Source organism: Diaphorina citri, unplaced genomic scaffold, assembly GCF_000475195.1.
Source record: "Diaphorina citri unplaced genomic scaffold, Diaci psyllid genome assembly version 1.1 scaffold1825, whole genome shotgun sequence".
NCBI classification, from domain to species: Eukaryota; Metazoa; Arthropoda; class Insecta; order Hemiptera; family Psyllidae; genus Diaphorina; species Diaphorina citri.
In genome coordinates this window covers 38068-60868 of record NW_007379251.1, presented here as the reverse complement: position 1 = coordinate 60868, position 22801 = coordinate 38068, and the positions used below count along the sequence as shown (strand labels likewise).

Below are 22801 nucleotides of genomic sequence, written 5' to 3'. Positions count from 1 at the left end.
ATCTCAACCTATCCATTTATCCATCAATCATAGGTGTGAGTGTCAAATCAAGCTGAATGCATCTGATGTAGGTAGTCTAGGTGCAGATTGTGCAGCATCTCATATGCTGTGTGCAGCAGCAATATAGGTACCTATATGTGTAGGATGCAGCAGGATTGCAAACTGTCAAGTGTGAAATCCCCCTCCTTCCTGTTTAGTCCTGTATTAACAATAGGCTGTTTTGATTGTATTGGGTAGGTGTCATCATCAGTTTCTTCTTCCTTCCTTCCACCTTTCCTCTTGTCTCTTCTCTTTATCTTCTTCGGCTTTGATACTCGTTTCTTCTCCCTTCCATTATCCTGTTTATCCTTTTCCTATAGCTGTATTCTCATCAGCCCTTCTTATTCTTCTTCTTCTAATTCTTCGTCATCGTCTTTTCTTCTTCCTATATTTCTCTGACCTCCCTTAGATATTTTTATTCTGACTCTATTTTTATCCGATATCTTTTCTCTTCCCTCTAATGTCCTCGTCACCCTTTTCTCGAAGCTGTCCTTATCATTTCTTTTTCTTCTCTCGGCTTTGATACTCGTTTCTTCTCCCTTCCATTATCCTGTTTATCCTTTTCCTATAGCTGTATTCTCATCAGCCCTTCTTATTCTTCCTTTATTTCTCTGACCTCCCTTTGATATTTTTATCCTGACTCTATTTTTATCCGATATCTTTTCTCTTCCCTCTAATGTCCTCGTCACCCTTTTCCCGAAGCTGTCCTTATCATTTCTTTTTCTTCTCCTGTTTTTCCTTTCTCTATCCTTCTTTCTTCTTCTCATCTTTTTCCTCCTCCTATTTCTCACCTTTATCTTAGATGTTTCCCGTTCTATCCCTTCCCTTCTCTATTCTCTCTTCTTACTTTCTTAGCTTTCGTCTACCTCTATTTCTCTTCCTCTCTCTCCCCTCTTTCTCCATTCTTTCTCTCTCTCTCTACCTCTTGTTCGTTCTTTCATTCTCTTTTCCTATATCTATTTCTTTTCGAACCCCCTACTACTACTATCAATATCAATAGGTACTACTATTGAAAACTGCTACCACCTAACCACACACAATCATATTATCTAGCCATATGTATTGTACATAGAATACATACATAGGTACATAGAATCATCTTATCTCTGCTTGAACAAGCGTCCATGCATCCATGCTCATTCAAGTGTTACTCAAACCTGCAAAATTCTCCCCTCTCCTCCCTCAACCCCCTCCTCCCATTAAACCCCTCCCCCTCACATCCCCTCCCTCTCCCTCCCTTCTTCTCCTATTGTTGATGGTTGATATCTCTCCTTTATTGGAGGTCAATTTATCCTCCTGGATGGTTCATACTACTTCCCTGTACTCTTCCTTGCCTGCTTTTGTTCTTCTCCTTCCCCTCTTACTCTCATCAGGGCGGGGGCCGAGGGGGGCCACCCCCCCGCCCTCAGGCTCTATTTTTGCTCCCTTACTGTGGAGTAGATTTTGACAATTTGGAGTATCCCTCCCCCGGTACATCACTGTTTGGACTTTCGCCACTATTAGATATAAGATGAATTGGACAACTGTTATTTTCTTGCAATTTGAGATCTGGACGACTTAAACCCAAAGTGCTCTATCATTCTAGTTTCTAGAAGTCACTCACATCCATCGGTCTGTGAAAACCGGGACAAAAGATGGGCCTCGTTTGATACGCAAGATCCTCAGGCATTGTCACCATTTGTCTAATTTGTCGTCAAAGGACAGAGGTCGCGATTATGTTCGCGGATTTCGCGATTATGTTCGCGGATTCGCGTCCCGAATCGACATTTTGGATATTTGGCAAGCCTAATTATACCTATACTTGGGTGTTGGAAATTCTGAATCCAAAAAAGTATAGCTATAGGTACACTACTAACTAGCGTGTGCTGCTAGTATACTTTATCCCCATTCTACCAAAATATTCAAATTTCCAGAAATGGACAATCTCTTGAGTGTCTCAGTGGCAAAAATTAGGAATGGCAAGAACTAGTAAGGAAACGTTTTACCAGACATAATATATTGGAGTATCTCCACAAAGTCATCCTCTAACTATGTATATGTAACTGTCTAGCCTTAACTCCTGAGGGACCAAACCTACCCTGTAAGAAAGATAAAATATAACATTCCCTGTATGTAGGTACCAATGGAAGTATGAAACGTCCCCCTGTATGGTTGTATGACATACATAATAGAAAGTGAAAAGTATGTATGTCTGTCTAGCCTTCCAACTCCTGAGGGACCAAACCTACCCTGTAAGAAAGATAAAATATAACATTCCCTGTATGTAGGTACCAATGGAAATATGAAACGTCCCCCTGTATGGTTGTATGACATACATAATAGAAAGTGAAAAGTATGTATGTAGTCTAATACTTCTATACGTTATGGATAACGTGTAGAATAACCATGATGTTTGCCAACCTCCGGAACGGAGACGGCACCTCGAGAAAGAAGAAGAAGAAGAAGAAGAAGAAGAAGAAGAAGAAGAAGAAGAAGAAGAAGAAGAAGAAGAAGAAGAAGAAGGAGATGGAGGAGAAAAAGGAGAAGAATAAGAAGATGAAGGAGGAGGAGGAGGAGGAAGAGAAAATAAAGAAGAAGAAAAACATAGGTACTTGCAAGATGCAAAGGTTACACAATACACTTTCCTCTTTATTAGTATACAGGGTGTACAAAAGATGACATACCCTAATGAAAGGGGTCATTAACTGTGTTAAATTAAGACTTTCCTCTTTGTGAATCCCCTAAAAAACTAAGAAAGTAATGGCCATTTTTGAATTTATGAGGTAACACCCCTCCCATAATGTCTCATCTTTCCCATGAAAGCGTAGAACATTCCTGCGCATACATTTTAGAATTGTAAAAGAATATTTTATACCTAGGTACAATTATATTCGGACACCCAGTATATGCAAGCTCTTTTTCAAGCATACTTTCTTCTCGTGAAGCTGCACCCTTTTTTTATTCAATTAATATTAGAGATGTCGTTTTCTTTCTTTACTTTATTTCTTTTCGTACCTCTCATCTAATTAGAAAGTCGTGTGAGAACCCCGCGTTTGAGTAGACTTGAGTATGTTTATGAGTACATTTGAGTAGAATGAAGTTCCTTGTAAAAAATAACTACTACCTCTTTTATGCAGTAGAGGTAGGTAAAGAAAAAAAGTAATAGGTAGGTAGGTACCTCAGTAGTGTTAGGGCCGAATGCACAGTCGTACCTTCATGATAAGGGACTTCTCTAAGTGCTTTCCTAAAATTCATATGCATAGTGGATCCTAAACTCTTCATAGAAGTTCTTAATTACACAAGCGCGATGTGTATTTACGACTTTCTTTTACATTTTAATTTCAATACACTGACGTGCAGATAATGTGGAACAGATTGACTTTGAAATGGCTGTAAGAGTATTCAATGAAAATGAAAACTCTCCTAATTTTTTGCATTCGAGTGTATATTGTATCCATAGCAACTAAAAATCAATCGAAACTGGTCGATAGCTAAAGAAAATATAGAAATTATTTTTTCATTTCTGAGCTGTCAATGTGAATCTGACCAAGTGAACAATGTAATTTTAATTTTTCTCGTATTTTTTCTTAATTAATTGATCATAAAATGAAGTTTTTAGTACCTAACAGAAAAACCTTTTTTGAACAAATTGATAGGTTAAAAATTCGAAAGTGGCCTATGACAAACAGACGCCATCAGTATTAAAGCTGAAGAAATTCAACAACATAGGAAAATGGATACCTTAAGGAAATAGAAAACCTTCATCAGTTAGGAACGACTGTGCATTCGGCCCTTTAGTGTCACCTCTACAGTAGGTAGGTACCTCCTCGCCTAATCACTCCTCCTCCTCCTCCTCAAGTACTCAGCCAGCTTGAGTGCAGCTGGAATAAGCCAGCAATAGGTACGTATGTGGCCAGACGGCCAGCCATCCGGATATCAACCACGCGGAATGTTGTTTAACTTCAGTGGTCCATGATACAAGTGAGCCCCTGTCAGACTACTGGTGTAATTACTGGACTGTCAATGTGTGTGTCGTGAAGTTCTTTTCATGTTTTCATTAAAAAAAAAAAAAAAAAAAAAAAAAAAAAAAAAAAAAAAACTATACCTACTCGAGAATACCTATACCTACATATCCATCTACCTACCTACAATTGAAGGGAAATAATGAGCAAACGTTGAGAAATAATGAGAGACAAGAAAAAAAAAAAAAAAAAAAAAAAAAAGAGAGAGAGAGAGAGCTACCTACCTATCTAGATCCTCAACCCACACAATGTGAAAGTAGGTATCTATCTAACAAGCTGGGCCCGTCCCTCCGGGAATTTTTCAGCCCGTAGTTTATTCGATCCTTCCGATCTAAAATCAGTACCTATGTACCTACCTAATTTGTTTAATATTCAGTTTATTATTATTCTTGATTTGATTTGATTTTACTTTTATTATTAGGTACTATTGTAATTTAATAAAGGAAGGACGGACTAAAAAGATATGTGTAGGTAGGTAGTTAGGTACTTCTTTTGCTTTCTGACATAAATAGGTACATCCTGATTAGGAAGTAGGTATGCTTGTCCTTGGTAGTTATAGTTACACGTAGGTATTCAGGTAATAAAGCAAGTAGGGGTAAAAAAATCTTTGGAAAATTTGACGCAATTTGTATAGTCGCCTGGTATTAATTTTACGTATGCAATGTGCCATGATCGATTCATTCTATTCAAAATGTTTTCTCTCTACTCTACCTCTAGCAGTGGTCAATTTGTTTCATAGATTGTAGCGTTGTATTGACCTAGGGTCTACCTTATGATAGTAAAATTTTGTATTTTGGTGTTATTGTTTAAAGGTAATATGAGGAAAGAGAGAGAGAGAGAGGGAGAGAGAGAGAGAGAGAGAGAGAGAGGGGCAGATATACGGCGACAGGAAATGAAAGAAAGCAAAATAATAATAAAACCTAGGTACCTACCTATTTTTTTTTACATCAATTAATAAAAAAGCGAGGATGAAAATGGCGCACAAATTAAGGCTCTTATATCTTTTTTTAGCGTTCAGGTACAGAGGAAGACATTGGAATGAGAGGGACAGACAGCGAGAGAGAGAGAGAGAGAGAGAGAGAGAGAGAGAGAGCTGTCATAAATTTTATTATTTCATAATATGACTCTCATCTTTGTGCTCTCTCTCTTCCTCCCAAATTCTCTCTCACACCTTTGCTCTCTCTCTCTCTCTTGACAAGAATTTCATTACTATGCTTGGGGGTCGCGTGTGCTAAGCACCCGGGAGCAGCTAACAGGGGAAAATGTGACGTAGGTGGTTGAGGAACAAGAGGAGATGGAGGAGAAAGAGGAGTGGGAGAGAAAAATAGAAAGAGAAAGGGAGAATATAATACGAGTGATAATGCAAAAAAAAGCGGGAAGAGAGGGAAAAGAAGAGAATCAGGAAAAAGAGGAGTGATCTAAAACTTTCTCGCTTTGCGTTCATAGGTCGTCGCGACAAATTTCGAGATCAGAACTCATTTGTGTGAGAAAATGTGAAAAAAAACCCCAAGAAAAAATGTTTTTTTTTTTTTTTTTTTTTGGCTTTTTGGTTTTCTGGACAAAATTTTGTAAAAAGACCTTTAATTTGATATATAGGTCGACCAGGTTTGGATAAGTCCTTCTATGGGGTCAGACAGACACCGAAGCGAATACCAATAGACAATAGCCCGTCCACTATACCTTTTATTAAAGGAAGGACGGACTAAAAAGGGGTAAACCAACTCTTCCTCGAGGCATTTGGGAGGAAAAAAAATGCTTAGGTGGTAAAAAAAGATGAAAGAGAAAGAGGGAAGGAAAGGAGGAGATGGAATTGTATCAAAGATAGGGAGGGAAGAGGAGATTAAAGAGAATAGAGAAGGAAGGCGAAAAAGAGAGAGAAGGAAAACAAGAGAGAAAGGGAAAGAGCAAGAGAGAGAGAGAGAAAGAGAGAGAGAGAGGGAGAGGGAGAAGGGAATCCCTTTACCCCTCAGGGGCCATGGGTCATGGGTGGGGTTAGGGTTGGATGTCACCCCGATTAAAAACTTACATAGATCATAAATACCTCACACCTCGAACCCCATACCACAAAAACTGGTGGGGGTACTTTTTTTTATCATTTTTAATTTAACTAAAATGTTAATATTTCTTGCCCTCACTTCTTCTTTCTCTGTTTCACACGCGCTTATTTACCACTCCTTTTTCCTTTTTTATGTCTCTCTCTCTTCCGTGACTTTCTTTCTGTTTCTCTACCTATCTATCTAGATGGTAACGCAAAAAACAATAGAACGTGAAGAAAGAGGACGAGGGAAATGCGAAAAGAAGGAAGAAGGGAAAAAGAGGTAAGAGGTGAACAGAGAAAGACATTCAGACAGATAGAAATAGAGAGACGGAATTACCTAAATTTAATTTTCGATTGCCTGTCTGTTGGCTGGCACCTGAGAGCGATGTCTAGCAGAGGTAAGAGGTGAACAGAGAAAGACATTCAGACAGATAGAAATAGAGAGACGGAATTACCTAAATTTAATTTTCGATTGCCTGTCTCTTGGCTGGCACCTGAGAGCCATGTCTAGGTGATGAGTTCTAATAAGAACGAAACGCGAGCTAGGCTTCCCCAAGGTGTCTGGTTCTAACCTCATTAATTCAGCTGAAACTTATGTGTATTCAATGTGCTATAGCCAGGGGCTCCCCCTATTCATGTAGGTATTATTAAATTTAATGTATAACTTTTCTATGTCTAGCTGATGAGTTCTAATAAGAACGAAACGCGAGCTAGGCTTCCCCAAGGTGTCTGGTTCTAACCTCATTAATTCAGCTGAAACTGGTGTATTCAATGTGCTATAGCCAGGGACTCCCCCTATTCATGTATTATTTAATGTATAACTTTTCTATCTCATAGACTTTGTCGTATGGTATTGAAAAATTTTTCACCTGTGGCATTTACCTAGATGATTTTTTTTCTTTTTTTTTTCAATAGGGACCTTTTTGCTGATGTAAATGGAAATGCTCTTTGTCTCTGACCAATCAATGGTGTGTTTATTTATTTATTTCTACTTTTTTTGTACTCTCTCATTTTGTAGTCAGTCTCTTTTCGATCTCCATTGCTTCTGCCTCTTCCCTTCTTTCTCTATTCCTCGCTCTTTCCACCCATCTCTATTTCTTCCCTCTCTCTTTATCCCTTCTCCCTTTTTCGTTCTACTTTTGGCTCTCCAAATTTAATTAAAAATTTACGCCAGAAATCCGATCCACCCGAAAGAATGTGCCATGATCGATTCATTCTATTCAAATGTTTTCTATAGGTATCTCTACTCTACCTCTAGCAGTGGTCAATTTATTTCATAGATTGTAGCGTTGTATTGACCTAGGGTCTACCTTATGATAGGTGCTAAAAATTTTGTATTTTGGTGTTATTGTTTAAAGGTAATATGAGGAAAGAGAGAGAGAGAGGCAGATATACGGCGACAGGAAATGAAAGAAAGCAAAATAATAATAAAACCCAGGTACCTACCTATTTTTTTACATCAATTAATAAAAAAGCGAGGATGAAAATGGCGCACAAATTAAGGCTCTTATATCTTTTTTTAGCGTTCAGGTACAGAGGAAGACATTGGAATGAGAGGGACAGACAGCGAGAGAGAGAGAGAGAGAGAGAGAGAGCTGTCATAAATTTTATTATTTCATAATATGACTCTCATCTTTGTGCTCTCTCTCTTCCTCCCAAATTCTCTCTCACACCTTTGCTCTCTCTCTCTCTCTTGACAAGAATTTCATTACTATGCTTGGGGGTCGCGTGTGCTAAGCACCCGGGAGCAGCTAACAGGGGAAAATGTGACGTAGGTGGTTGAGGAACAAGAGGAGATGGAGGAGAAAGAGGAGTGGGAGAGAAAAATAGAAAGAGAAAGGGAGAATATAATACGAGTGATAATGCAAAAAAAAGCGGGAAGAGAGGGAAAAGAAGAGAATCAGGAAAAAGAGGAGTGATCTAAAACTTTCTCGCTTTGCGTTCATAGGTCGTCGCGACAAATTTCGAGATCAGAACTCATTTGTGTGAGAAAATGTGAAAAAAATCCCCAAGAAAAAATGTTTTTTTTTTTTTTTTTTTTGGCTTTTTGGTTTTCTGGACAAAATTTTGTAAAAAGACCTTTAATTTGATATATAGGTCGACCAGGTTTGGATAAGTCCTTCTATGGGGTCAGACAGACACCGAAGCGAATACCAATAGACAATAGCCCGTCCACTATACCTTTTATTAAAGGAAGGACGGACTAAAAAGGGGTAACCACTTTCGTGTTTCTGGTAAAAAGACCTTTAATTTGATATATAGGTCGACCAGGTTTGGATAAGTCCTTCTATGGGGTCAGACAGACACCGAAGCGAATACCAATAGACAATAGCCCGTCCACTATACCTTTTATTAAAGGAAGGACGGACTAAAAAGGGGTAAACCAACTCTTCCTCGAGGCATTTGGGAGGAAAAAAAATGCTTAGGTGGTAAAAAAAGATGAAAGAGAAAGAGGGAAGGAAAGGAGGAGATGGAATTGTATCAAAGATAGGGAGGGAAGAGGAGATTAAAGAGAATAGAGAAGGAAGGCGAAAAAGAGAGAGAAGGAAAACAAGAGAGAAAGGGAAAGAGCAAGAGAGAGAGAGAGAAAGAGAGAGAGAGAGGGAGAGGGAGAAGGGAATCCCTTTACCCCTCAGGGGCCATGGGTCATGGGTGGGGTTAGGGTTGTATGTCACCCCGATTAAAAACTTACATAGATCATAAATACCTCACACCTCGAACCCCATACCACAAATGCTGGTGGGGGTACTTTTTTTTATCATTTTTAATTTAACTAAAATGTTAATATTTCTTGCCCTCACTTCTTCTTTCTCTGTTTCACACGCGCTTATTTTTACCACTCCTTTTTTATGTTTCTCTCTCCCATGACTTTCTGTTTCTCTCCCTATCTATCTAGATGGTAACGCAAAAAACAATAGAAGGTGGGCTTACAGGAAGTTTAAATTGAACTAAGCATATTAGAAAGAAAACGAAGAAACACAAGGAGGGAAAGGAAGAAAAAGAGAAGGATAAATAACAAAAGGATGAAGGAGGAGAAGAAAACAAACAAACAGTCGAACGGACAAACAGACTCAAAAAACATCATCTATAAACAAACAAACAAACCAATAGCTGGGCGGACAAATAGTGAGTCCGTCTATCATCTAGAAACAAACAAACAGGCGAGGCGGACGGATGGAAAAAACAGACAGACTCAAAAAATATCGTCTGAAAACAAACAAACATATGGACGGATAAACAGACAAACTCAAAAACTACCGTCTTACCTCTCTCTGGCACAGGTTCCTTAGCTTTCGACACCAGCTGTAGTTCCGAACTATTCCGGTAGAGGGTGGAAATGACCGCAGTGCATCGCAGAATCATGATGCCGTCTCGTGTGAAATGGTGCGGTTTTAGCCGCAGTCGGAGGTTGGAGTGGCTAGATTGAAGTGAATCGTTGAACGTTTCAATCCAGGTGTCATTTGGATCGCCCACCTGAAACATTTGACAGATCTATTATGCGAAACGCAGGTTTGGGGCTCTCACATGACTTTGGTTGTCTAGTTGGTTTATTTATTTGGTTTTCTTGCTTGTAAATTTGTCTTCACAAAAAAAAAAAAAAAAAAAAAAAAAAAAAAATCCTTTTAATTCGTACTACCAATCGCGCACTACGCCTTACAGTTAATACAGACAGTTTTTTTTTTTTAAAGAGGGAACGGTAACAACCATGGTCTTATCTTCCTGAAATCAAAGAGAGGAGGACACGATTTCTTCTTCCCGGTCCTCCTTCTTATTCCGAAACCGAACCTTATTTGATTAGGATAAATTATTACGCCCCGGGTTGAAATCGAACCCGTACGGGCTACTTGCAAGGCAGGTGGTATTTAGTTTAAGTGGTCAGTTTTTGATAAAAAATAGTACTAGTTGAAGTACACACTGCACAATCTTCAATAGAAACTACTCATAGTTTGAGCGTTCTTTCACTTCTTCTCCATACTATATATATCCTCTAAGGGGACACTGTTTCATAAAACTACACATAATACATACTCGATGCCACGCTCTAAGCTCACTCATCTAAAGTAGAACCCATAACTCTTAAGAACTCATTCACTTGATTAGAAAGAAGAAAAAATAGTGTAGGTACCTAATACCTACCTTCCTATCTACCTACCTCTTTCTTCTTTTCTTCTAAAGTTTTCTCTTTTTCTTTCTCTTTTATAAGTACCTATTATTTCTCTGTCCTTTTCCCTTTTCTGTCCCCTCTCTTTTTCTCTCATACCTACTCTTTTACCTCTTTCTCTCTTTTCCTCCCACCCTCTTTTTCTCACACTCCATTCTCTCTCTCTCTCTCTATTTCCTCTCTCTCTCTCTCCCCTTCCTCTTTCAAATGTCTCTCTTTAAAACCCTCTCCCCTTTCTTCTCTTCTCCCAATTTCTCTCTTTTTCTTCCTTCCTCCCTCTTTCTTTTCTTCTATCTCCCTTCTCTCTCTAGCACGTTTTCTCAGTTTCTTATCCTTTAACCTCATGGTTCAGCAAAAAAAAACCTTATTACTTTTCTCTTTCACTAAATTAAACAGAAATTACCACAAGGTCCGCTAGAGGGGGGGGATTAAACCAAAAAGGACGTGAGGGGGTTAAAGATATGTAGGTAATAGGAAGTGATTTTTTTGATAAATGACCCTGCAGTTCTTTCTTCGATTTCAGATTTTTTCCCTTCCTTTTCATCACCACTTCCTCCATTGAGGGAGGGGGGGGGCGTCCCGGGTATCAATTTTTTTATAAACATTCCCCAAACACAAATTTAATAAGACAGTAAAAAAAAAACTTCTTTTCTATTACCTACCCTGTTTCAACTTTCTGATAAAATCACTTTTTTCTTGCAAGTTCCACGACTATGTGGCACACCTCTGTCCACGACGGCTCAGGCCCGCCCAATCAGTCTATCTGACTTAGAATATCTCGCCTGTGGCGACAACATTAAGTAAATTAGAAATAATGGTGAAACTTCTTGAATAATGGTGAATCAAAACTCCTAGGGCTTACAGGAAGTTTAAATTGAACTAAGCATATTAGAAAGAAAACGAAGAAACACAAGGAGGGAAAGGAAGAAAAAGAGAAGGATAAAATATAACAAAAGGATGAAGGAGGAGAAGAAAACAAACAAACAGTCGAAGGGACAAACAGACTCAAATTAAATTTTTTTTTTTTTTTTTTTTTTTTTTCAAAGAAAACAAATGTTTCGAAAGGAAATCACAGCAAAGTTCTATACTCTCTTATCGGAATAGGTGCATAAGGGTTGCTATTATGTTTAATGTATTGGTCCGACTTTGTATTGGTTATACAGGGAGGGAGGGAGAGAGAGAGAGAGAGAGGGAGAGAGAGAGTTTTCTTTTAATGCTCAGAATTTCTTTATAGGTAAATTTATTAGGCCACTTCTGTCTGAGGGTAACTCTAAAAGCTACCAATGTCGATAATTTCAAAAAGAAGAATTTTAGGAAAATAAAAGAAGAAAAAAGGTTGATTCAATTTGAGAATTTGTAAAAATAAAGAAGTAGGAAAAATTTCGGAATGGAAAAGTGCTGATCATTGAATTTGATTTGAATATAAATTATGTGGAAAAGCCTATAATATATAGTAGGTATAATAAAAAGGAATAAAGTTATAATACCTAAATAAATATCTAGGTCAGGCTTGTCCAACCCGCGGCCCGCGAGCTCATTTTTGCGGCCCGCGAAGGCCCGCCTAAAGAAATTGAACGAAAATGGGAAATAACAGTAAATATACTAAATAAAATAAATAATGCATAAAAATTTTTAAATTTATAAAATTTATCCCAGTCTACCTTACAAATTTCATAGTTAGTTTCTAATTCTAGGTACCATAAAGCGAATACAATAGTCCGTCCCTTATACCTTTTTATTACTATTGTAATAATAAAGGAAGGACGGACTAATAAAAAGGAATAAAGTTATAATACCTAATAAATATCTAGGTACCTAGTTACTTAACCATATGAAAAAGTCTAGGTACCTATGTGAAGGTAAAAAAAATCAATTTTAAATTTCCCCCCCCCCCCCCCCCCCCCCCGTGAGTTGAGTTTTTGCGGCCCGCCAATTCTCTACCTTGGTCTCTTGCGGCCCTCGGGTGCCCTAAGGTTGGACAACCCTGATCTAGGTAGTTACTTAACCATATGAAAAAGTCTAGGTAGGTATGTGAAGGTAAAAAAAGTTGACATCCCCAGAGAACAGAACATGATTGAAAATCGCATACATAATGTTTGGGGCTGAGCAAACCGAGGAGGAGAAGAAGAAGAAGAGGAGGAGGAGAAGAAAGAGGAGGAGGAGGAGGAGAAGAAGAAGACGAGGGGAAGAAGAAGAAGAGGAGGAGGAGAAGAAGAAGAAGAAGAGGAGGAGAAGAAAGAGGAGGAGGAGGAGAAGAAGAAGAAGACGAGGGGAAGAAGAAGAAGAGGAGGAGGAGAAGAAGAAGAAGAAGAGGAGGAGAAGAAAGAGGAGGAGGAGGAGAAGAAGAAGACGAGGGGAAGAAGAAGAAGAGGAGGAGGAGAAGAAGAAGAAGAGGAGGAGGAGGAGGAAGAAGAGGAGAAGAAGAAGAGGAGAAGAAGAAGAAGAGGAGAAGAAGAAGAGGAGAAGAAGAAGAAGAAGAAGAGGAGGAGGACTAGAAGGCAGAAGAAATCTACTCAAAAGTTTCTTGAGCACTTGAACTTTCTTGAGTTACAGTTTTCAAAACTTCCCAAAGGAAACTTATGTATCTAGATTTAGGTACTTTTTTGTGTATATAGATAGAAGCAAATTGATTTATGCCTTCCTTCTTCTTTGTATCCCTTTGATTTGAAAAAAAAAAAAAAAAAGATTATGTACCTACCAACCTACCTACCTATTGTAGTACAGGTAGTAGGTATATAATACGAAAATCATCGAAATGGTACCTATGGTAATTTTGAATGATGTGAATTACATTATCCTCTGGTTTCCCGACAACTCTACTCAGATTTATGTACAAGTGAAGTAAGGTACTTTTTTGTGTATATAGATAGAAGCAAATTGATTTATGCCTTCCTTCTTCTTTGTATCCCTTTGATTTGAAAAAAAAAAAAAAGATTATGTACCTACCAACCTACCTACCTATATTGTAGTACAGGTAGTAGGTATACCTATAATACGAAAATCATTGAAATGGTACCTATGGTAATTTTGAATGATGTGAATTACATTATCCTCTGGTTTCCCGACAACTCTACTCAGATTTAGGTACAAGTGAAGTGAGTAAGAGTGCATTTATAAGCAGCTTTCCTGAGAAGTACCTATAGAAAGTGTTATTTCCGGGAAACGCCAGACAAAAAGAAGAAAGAGGCGAAGGAGGAGGTGGAAGTAAAAGAAGACGAAGGGGGAAGAGGAGGAGGAGGAGGAGGAGGAGGAAAAGATTAATCTAATGAAAATGATAGTCACGTGGATTTACAAGTTAGAAGTGAGCTCTGAAGTTATTAATTTCAACAGGGGTGAAGAAAACATTCAGATGCGGTTCAAATTTCAAATCCCTTTGGGCTCAATTTATTGTTACGTAAGAAACAAGTTTTTGTCTTTTTGTATGGTGTAGGAAAGTTTAGAAGTTCGCTGTTTTCTTTTGTTTAGATAGGTTTAAAAGAAAGTGTAGGTTGTCTTACAATGCTCCCCTATGTACATATATGTGGCCCGCGAAGTACCTTCCAATGTAGCATGTGGCCCGCATACACATGTAAGTTGGAAACCCCTGACCTAGAAATACTGGATTATGTATGATACCTATATTATATTTTTTAAATACCTATAGGTACTTAATTTATTTTAATTGGTTAATAAGTTATTCATCAAAATCTTGGCCGATTTGTACGGGTTTTTTTAAAGTTTGCAAATTCCACCAGATGTGGGACAACTATGTTTTAAATTTTCGAGTGTAAAAAATGAAGATTTTAAAAACAGACTCCGTAGAATCGCACCCTAGTTGAAAACATTCAGAAGAAATACTGTTCCCAATTGGAAAAATTGGATCATGAAAAATAATATGTAAGTTCAAATGAAAATTGCTTATTCCTAAAAAGAAGTCATCAAGAGATTTGGTTGTCAGTACCTACACTCCCGATAAAAAAACCTCAATAGAATTCAAGTCGACTGCTTCACTGAAATCTTGTCCTTTTTAAAAATCCTTTCATTTTCAAGTCTAAAATTGTCTGCAAACAATAAGAAAGTAGAATTTTGTGGCCCTGAACTTTTTTCGCCCCGCCCACTGAAAGTTTCAACCAATCATGCCGTGGGTGTACGAAAGCTCCTCCTCTTCCTGCTCTGAAGACAAGTCCCGTCGACCGCCCCCTCCACCGCCCTGTCCCACTCCTTGTTGCCCCCCTGCCCCTCCCGCCCAGGAGTGTTACGATCGTCAAGAGCTGCTATTGGTTATTCTGGTGAGCTGTTTGGTTGGCTGTATAGTGGGCATGCTGATTTCAGCACTCGTGTTTTTACTGACAGGGATCGGCAACACTGGACATAATCGTAATGACTACTATCCTCCTTATCCTCCTTATACTGTTCCTACTCCTGCAACAACTCCTGCGACTACTTCTGCCCCTAATAAGACGAGACTTCTTTATTATTAGAGTTCCAAATACAGTGTTGCCTTGGACGAACAAAGAATTGGATTGTCTTTCGGTGTGGAATTTAGTTTTTAAATAAAACCGCGATACACGCCAGAAGATAATGAGGATGTGTGTGATGGGTGTGGTGTGTGTGTGGGGGTGTGTTTGTGTGTGTGGTGGTCCCGTACAAAGGACGGGTCAACCACTAGTCATCTATAAACAAACAAACCAATAGCTGGGCGGACAAATAGTGAGTCCGTCTATCATCTAGAAACAAACAAACAGGCGAGGCGGACGGATGGAAAAATAGATAGACTAAAAAATATCGTCTGGAAACAAACAAACAAACAAACAAACATATGGACGGATAAACACACAAACTCAAAAACTACCGTCTTACCTCTCTCCAAGATAATGAATGTATCTACCTACATACAGAGATAGAACCATAATAAGATAGATATGACAGCAATAGAATATTGTATATTAGAGCCAGTGGCTGTATTTCTTTCATTGGAACTGAAGCTCAAGAAAAAATAGGTAGGTATAAGGTAAAATTTATTGAAAAGTTGAAAAAAGAAGAGAGAGAGTACAAAAGAGCTTCTACTGTACTAAATTTATTATCTTCATCGAAATTATTTGCCTCAATCAAAGCATGAGAGAAAAAATACAATGAAAGAAAGAGAAAATCCATTTCTACTGAATATAACTTTTACTAAAGCTCTCAGGGGAAGCACAATTATTGTTAACCTTAATATCAATAAACGTAAAATATTTATTCAGTTCTCCTCTCTCTCTTCTCTGTCTGCTTGGTCCTTTTTGTTCTCTCCTCCTCATCTTCCCGAAGCACAATTATTGTTAACCTTAATATCAATAAACGTAAAATATTTATTCAGTTCTCCTCTCTCTCTTCTCTGTCTGCTTGGTCCTTCTTATTCTCTACTCCTCATCTTCCTATTAACCTTCCTTTTCCTTCTTCCTAAAACCCACGTTTTCCATCTCTTCCTGTCAATTTTTCTTTCCTTTGTTTTTTCTTTTTCTTCCTATCCATCGTTTCCTCCTTCCTACACCACTTTTCCCATGTCTTCCACCTTTATTTTTCTCATTCCATTAACCTTCCTTTTCCTTCTTCCTAAAACCCACGTTTTCCATCTCTTCCTGTCAATTTTTCTTTCCTTTGTTTTTTCTTTTTCTTTCTATCCATCGTTTCCTCCTTCCTACACCATGCACTTTTCCCATGTCTTCCACCTTTATTTTTCTCATCTTCTTTTTGTTCTTCCTATTTTTGTTCCCTATAACTTCTTTCTTGTTTTATTCCGTTTCTCCAAAGTATGTTAACCATTACAGCTCCGTTATTTATTGGATGTACATATTGTACCCTTGTCTTGCTCTTTGCTTTGGATGACTTTGATTTCTGTTTGACCTGGTAAAGTACTTGAACAATCGACCAGTGGCGTATCTGTAAGGGAGGATGTTAGCGCAATGTCTTGCTTGCTCTTTGCTTTGGATGACTTTGATTTCTGTTTGACCTGGTAAAGTACTTGAACAATCGACCAGTGGTGTATCTGTAAAGGCGGGTTCTCACGTTCAACTTTTTAGTCGTTCAACTGTTGTTGCTCAACTTTAAAGTTGAAAGTTGAATATGTTTTTTGTTCTCACGTTTCAACCGAATTGAACGATTTTTCATTCAGTTTTCTTGGTATTTTGAAGTGGAGGATGTTAGCGCAGTATTTTGACCTTGTACTACTACATTTATGTCTGAAGCGTGGTCTACACTGTCTCTAGAGTGGAAATCAGGCTTTACAGCTTGCGATTTTTGAGCGGTATACCTGACTAAGTTATGCTGTTCTTGTGGCCCTTCCAGGAAAAAATTCACTCCCGTGGGAGAAATTTGCATCGACAAGTTTACGTCAAACTACGAAAAAACTACCCTCGCTTCCAATCAGGTAACCTGAAGACTAATGGTCTTGGCTTTCCTTCTTAACTTTTCATTTGTAGGGTGACTTGAAGGAATATAAATATGACCTAGAACAGGGGACATATATGAAAAGTTGTTGGGGGGGTTCCTACAATGCTCCCCTATGTACATATATTATGTGTTTGAGCGGTATACCTGACTAAGTTATGCTGTTCTTGTGGCCCTTCCAGGAAAAAATTCACTCCCGTGGGAGAAATTTGCATCGACAAATTTACGTCAAACTACGAAAAAACTACCCTCGCTTCCAATCAGGTAACCTGAAGACCAATGGTCTTGGCTTTGCTTCTTAACTTTTCTTTTGTAGGGTGACTTGAAGGAATATAAATATGTGGCCCGCGAAGTATCTGCCAATGTAGCATGTGGCGTGTGGCCCGCATACACATGTCAGTTGGAAACCCCTGACCTAGAAATACTGGTTTATGTATGATACCTATATTATATTTTTTAAATACCTATAGGTACTTATTTATTTTAATTGGTTATTAAGTTATTCATCAAAATCTTGGCCAATTTGTACGGGTTTTTTAAAGGTGGGGGGGGGGGGGGAGGAGGTTCCTACAATGCTCCCCTATGTACATATATTATGTGGCCCGCGAAGTACCTGCCAATGTAGCAAGTGGCCCGCATACACATGTAAGTTGGAAACCCCTGACCTAGAAATACTGGATTATGTATGATACCTATATTATATTTTTTAAATACCTATAGGTACTTAATTTATTTTAATTGGTTAATAAGTTATTCATCAAAATCTTGGCCGATTTGTACGGGTTTTTTTAAAGTTTGCAAATTCCACCAGATGTGGGACAACTATGTTTTAAATTTTCGAGTGTAAAAAATGAAGATTTTAAAAACAGACTCCGTAGAATCGCACCCTAGTTGAAAACATTCAGAAGAAATACTGTTCCCATTGGAAAAATTGGATCACGAGAAATAATATGTAAGTTCAAATGAAAATTGCTTATTCCTAAGAAGAAGTCATCAAGAGATTTGGTTGTCAGTGCCTGCCCTCCCGATAATCGGCCATGCCTTTTCCACAAGTTTGGCCATGCCTCGGGATGAACTAGCGGGATTCCGGAGCGAAGCGACGGAATTCAGCTAGTACTACATAAATCCTCTATGGGGACTTTGTTTCATAAAACTATGTGTAGCTATATACATACTCGATGCCACGCTCTAAGCTCACTCATCTAAAGTAGAACCCATAACTCTTAAGAACTCATTCACTTGATTAGAAAGAAGAAAAAATAGTGTACCTAATACCTACCTTCCTACCCACCTATCTACCTACCTCTTTCTTCTTTTCTTCTAAAGTTTTCTCTTTTTCTTTCTCTTTTATAAGTACCTACCTACCTATTATTTCTCTGTCCTTTTCCCTTTTCTGTCCCCTCTCTTTTTCTCTCATACCTACTCTTTTACCTCTTTCTCTCTCATACCTACTCTTTTACCTCTTTCTCTCTTTTCCTCCCACCATCTTTTTCTCACACTCCATTCTCTCTCTCTATTTCCTCTCTCTCCCCTTCCTCTTTCAAATGTCTCTCTTTAAAACCCTCTCCCCTTTCTTCTCTTCTCCCAATTTTTCTCTTTTTCTTCCTCCCTCCCTCTCCCCTTTCTTCTCTTCTCCCAATTTCTCTCTTTTTCTTCCTTCCTCCCTCTTTCTTTTCTTCTATCTCCCTTCTCTCTCCAGCACGTTTTCTCAGTTTCTTATCCTTTAACCTCATGGTTCAGCAAAAAAACCTTATTACTTTTCTCTTTCACTAAATTAAACAGAAATTACCACAAGGTCCGCTGGAGGGGGGGGGATTAAACCAAAAAGGACGTGAGGGGGTTAAAGATATGTAATCCCTTGTCTTGCTCTTTGCTTTGGATGACTTTGATTTCTGTTTGACCTGGTAAAGTACTTGAACAATCGACCAGTGGTGTATCTGTAAGGGAGGATGTTAGCGCAGTATTTTGACCTTGTACTACTACATTTATGTCTGAAGCGTGGTCTACACTGTCTCAACAGTGGAAATCAGGCTTTACAGCTTGCGATAGTGTGAGAAAAGATTGTTAACACTTCTTCTTTTGTACCTTGAGAGTGGGGATTTTGACATCTCCACTAATATTGGTAAATCAATCTCTCTCTAGTCGACTATACTATTTACAAGTACATAGATGCTACTTAAAGTAAAACCAGCGTAATTTTGGCGTCTCCCCTAATTAGTTACACATTTCATTGCTGTCTCTCTCTCTCTCTCTCTGTCTGTCTCTCTCTCTCTCTCTCTCTCCCTCTCTCTCTCCCTCTCTCTCTCTCTACATTCCATCGTATTTACTTACTCCACTAATCAAAATCAAACTTGCCCCCCGTCCTTCCCCTCTATTTGTAGTCACTCCCCCCCTCTCTTATTGTCAACTCACCCCTTCTCTCCCATTACACCCTACAGAACACAGAGATATACCGATTTTAACCTTTCTATTGTCTCTTAGCATACAACATTCCTAAGTGCGAAGAATTTGTCCCCCTTACCCGAGGTGAGTCATGTTACCCCTTCTCTCCCTATTTGTTAAAATTTATCAGTATATGTATCATACGACATATCAGTACGTACTCATACATAGAGAGTAATTTGAACCTATTGTGTAGGTACTTATCATCTGAAGGTGTCACAATATGGGGCGATTGGGACCATTATGGCATTAGAAACAGATCAAGATCTACAATGGAAACAGACGAAGAGGCATAATGTAATGTGTACTCTAAGTATGTAACCCTGTAATTTAAACTTTCATATAGCCCTATAATGTATCAAACGTTCATAATATAACCCTATAATGTAATGTAACAAAGTATGTATGTAAACGTTTATGATGTAACTCTGTCTTGACATCTCCACTAATATTGGTAAATCAATCTCTCTCTAGTCGACCACACTATTTACAAGTACATAGATGCTACTTAAAGTAAAACCGGCGTAATTTTGGCGTCTCCACTAATTAGTTACACATTTCATTGCTGTCTCTCTCTACATTTATGTCTGAAGCGTGGTCTACACTGTCTCTAGAGTGGAAATCAGGCTTTACAGCTTGCGATTGTGTGAGAAAAGATTGTTAAAACTTCTTCTTTTGTACCTTGAGAGTGGGGATTTTGACATCTCCACTAATATTGGTAAATCAATCTCTCTCTAGTCGACCACACTATTTACAAGTACATAGATGCTACTTAAAGTAAAACCAGCGTAATTTTGGCGTCTCCACTAGTTAGTTACACATTTCTTTGCTGTCTCTCTCTCTCTGTCTGTTTCTCTCTCTCTCTACATTCCATCGTATTTACTTACTCCACTAATCAAAATCAAACTTGCCCCCCTCCTTCCCCTCTATTTGCAGTTGCTCCCCCCCTCTCTCTTATTGTCAACACACCCACGCTCTCCCATTATACACCCTACAGAACACAGAGATATACAGATCTTAACCTTTCTATTGTCTCTTAGCATACAATATTCCTAAGTGCGAAGAATTTGTCCCCCTTACCCTAGGTGAGTCATGTTACCCCCTCTCTCCCTATTTGTTAAAATTTATCAGTATAGGTATGAGAGTAATTTGAACCTATTGTGTAGGTACTTATCATCTGAAGCTGTGACAATATGGGGCGATTGGGACCATTATGGCATTAGAAACAGATCAAGATCTACAATGGAAACAGACGGAGAGGCATAATGTAATGTGTACTCTAAGTAGGTATATAACCCTGTAATTTAAACTTTCATATAGCCCTATAATGTATTAAACGTTCATAATATAACCCTATAATGTAACAAAAAGTATGTATGTAAACGTTTATGATGTAACTCTGTAATGGAAACATTCATAATGTAGACCTACAATGTAGGTAAACATTCATAAAAAATGTAACCCTATAATGTAAATGTTCATAATGTAACTCTATAATGTTTTGTGTTGTGTTGAAAGCATATCATGTAAGAATGTAAACAATTTAGAAGTCAATTCAATATGAAATTGAATTCTGTGTTCGCTCCAGTGCGTGTTATAAGAAGAAAATGGGAGTACAAATGGGAAATAAAATACATGAGGAGGTACTCTCATATTTTAAGTTTTTGTAAAAATAGAATGTGCGAACGTAACTCAGTTAACTTTTAACTTATTGGTTAACCATCACAAGTTAGTTATTATTAAACAGCTCAGAGCTATATATTATTCTCAAATTAGAGAGGATAAATTGATAAAATTTCATGCCTTGGCTCGGATTGAATCCGCACCCTTCTGATTACCAGGCGAGCGCTGTGACTACCGAGGCTCCCAAGACCACAGACCTCCTGGAAAAAACCAATGCGCTCCTTTTGCATGATACCTTTGTAGATAATGAAAAAATAAGGAAATTGAATTCTGTTTATTCTGTACGTAAGTTCCGGGAACGTAGCTAGGTAAGTTAGGTACATGGTACAGCTAACTAACTAATCACCCAGTGGAAAAAGCAAAAAAAGTTATCTACATTTAAGTTGGTAGTTACCTATATATTTTTTTTATTTTTCATAAGGGAATAGGGAGCAACAAATTTACCCCTTTTATTATGGGACTAGCCAGTCCTAGCTGACAACGACAGTAAAAGTACCTAATTATTTTTTTATCCATCCTTTTAAAATTAGAAATAATCTTTTTACTTGCCTTTCTTTTTAATTATTATTATATCTTTTTTAAATAAAGCTCGGTCGGTTTTGTTTTGTTTGCTTAATTGTGTTATTATTAGAGCCGTTCTCTGAAAGAGACAGTCAGAAGAATGAGAACAATATCGTGAAAAACTCCTGCAACTGAATGCTCTTGTGTGTAGGAACAAAAGAACATGAAATACTATCAAACAAAACGAATGAGACAAAAACATAAAAAAATAAATAGAAGAATATAACGTTATCCTGAAAAAGTAGAAAATGTGAGCTGGGGAGTATAACAGAAGGGGTTGGCAACCTGTGAGTCGACCCCATCACGGGCCAAAGTCAGGGGGGCGGACAGAATATCTAAGCTGAATAATATATTTAAAAATTTGAAAGGTCTTTTAATTGTGTCAATTCATAATTTTATGCCATGATGAATTGTATTTTCCTTCTCAATCTCAACTCTTCTGAGGCTATTTTTCCCTCTTTCGCCACTAGGTGGCGTGGTAGAGCCTTAACTAAACCATAGGAAATCCAAGATGGCGCATTCCGGACCATCGAAGGTCTAATGCTCAGTTTCACATTAGACCAGTTCCAGTGGTCAGTTTTCCGAAAGGAAAACGCACCTATTCCCGCACATTTTAATCAGTTTAGTTTAATTTTCCCTCTCATTTAGGGGGCCTTTCACAAAGTTAAGAAACGCTGCTGGACTGGTATAACGTTTGAAAATTATGGAAAGCGTGAATGTCTTTTGTCTTCTATATTGTGGAATTGTAGAACCAAAGCACAAAAGAAAACAGTTTTAGCTGTTGCTATCAGAGGACATCCGGGCTCAAAGTTAAGAAACGCTGCTGGACTGGTATAACGTTTGAAAATTATGGAAAGCGTGAATGTCTTTTGTCTTCTATATTGTGGAATTGTGGAACCAAAGCACAAAAGAAAACAGTTTTAGCTGTTGCTATCAGAGGACATCCGGGCTAACTGAGAGAGAGAGAGAGAGAGAGAGAGAGAGAGAGACAAGGAGAGAGAGATTTGAAAATAGTGGAGACACCAAAAGCTCCACTCGGTTTTAATTAATTTATTTTAACCCTTTTTAACTTTGGTTTGTTATTTCATTTGTTATTTATGATTCAAAAAATAAAGAAAAAAACGTAATAACAGCTATTATAATACAGAGTATCATTATATTCATTATTGGATTAAACCAAACCACACCGAGTATTGTGACAAAGTTCATTGAATCAGAATGGAAAAAATTGTACGATGAGAAATATAACGAAATCACATCCCGAACAGGAACTGAACAATACAGGGTGTCCGGAATTTCACGTACCATCGTACCAAACTTTCAATAAATTTGGGATAGAATAAGAATTTTGTTCCGAAAGAGTAGAACTGTTAGCATGCTTGAGCATGCTTTGAAAAAGGAGATACAAAAAAACCAAAGTAAAATTTTTGATAATGATCTGGTGTCTTTCGTCAAAATAATGACGATAAT

The 22801-nt window shown here is 38.0% G+C and overlaps 1 protein-coding gene across 1 annotated transcript in view; it reads right to left on the bottom strand.

Moving 5' to 3' along the window:
- Window positions 1-9344: 9344 nt before the first annotated feature.
- Window positions 9345-22801, bottom strand: part of LOC103517372 — a gene marked incomplete at its 3' end in the record, with an annotated part of 36930 nt that continues 23473 nt past the window's right edge. The window contains exon 4 of the mRNA XM_017447433.2: window positions 9345-9552. Coding sequence (XP_017302922.2) covers window positions 9345-9552 — 208 coding nt within the window. The remainder of the gene's footprint in view (window positions 9553-22801) is intronic.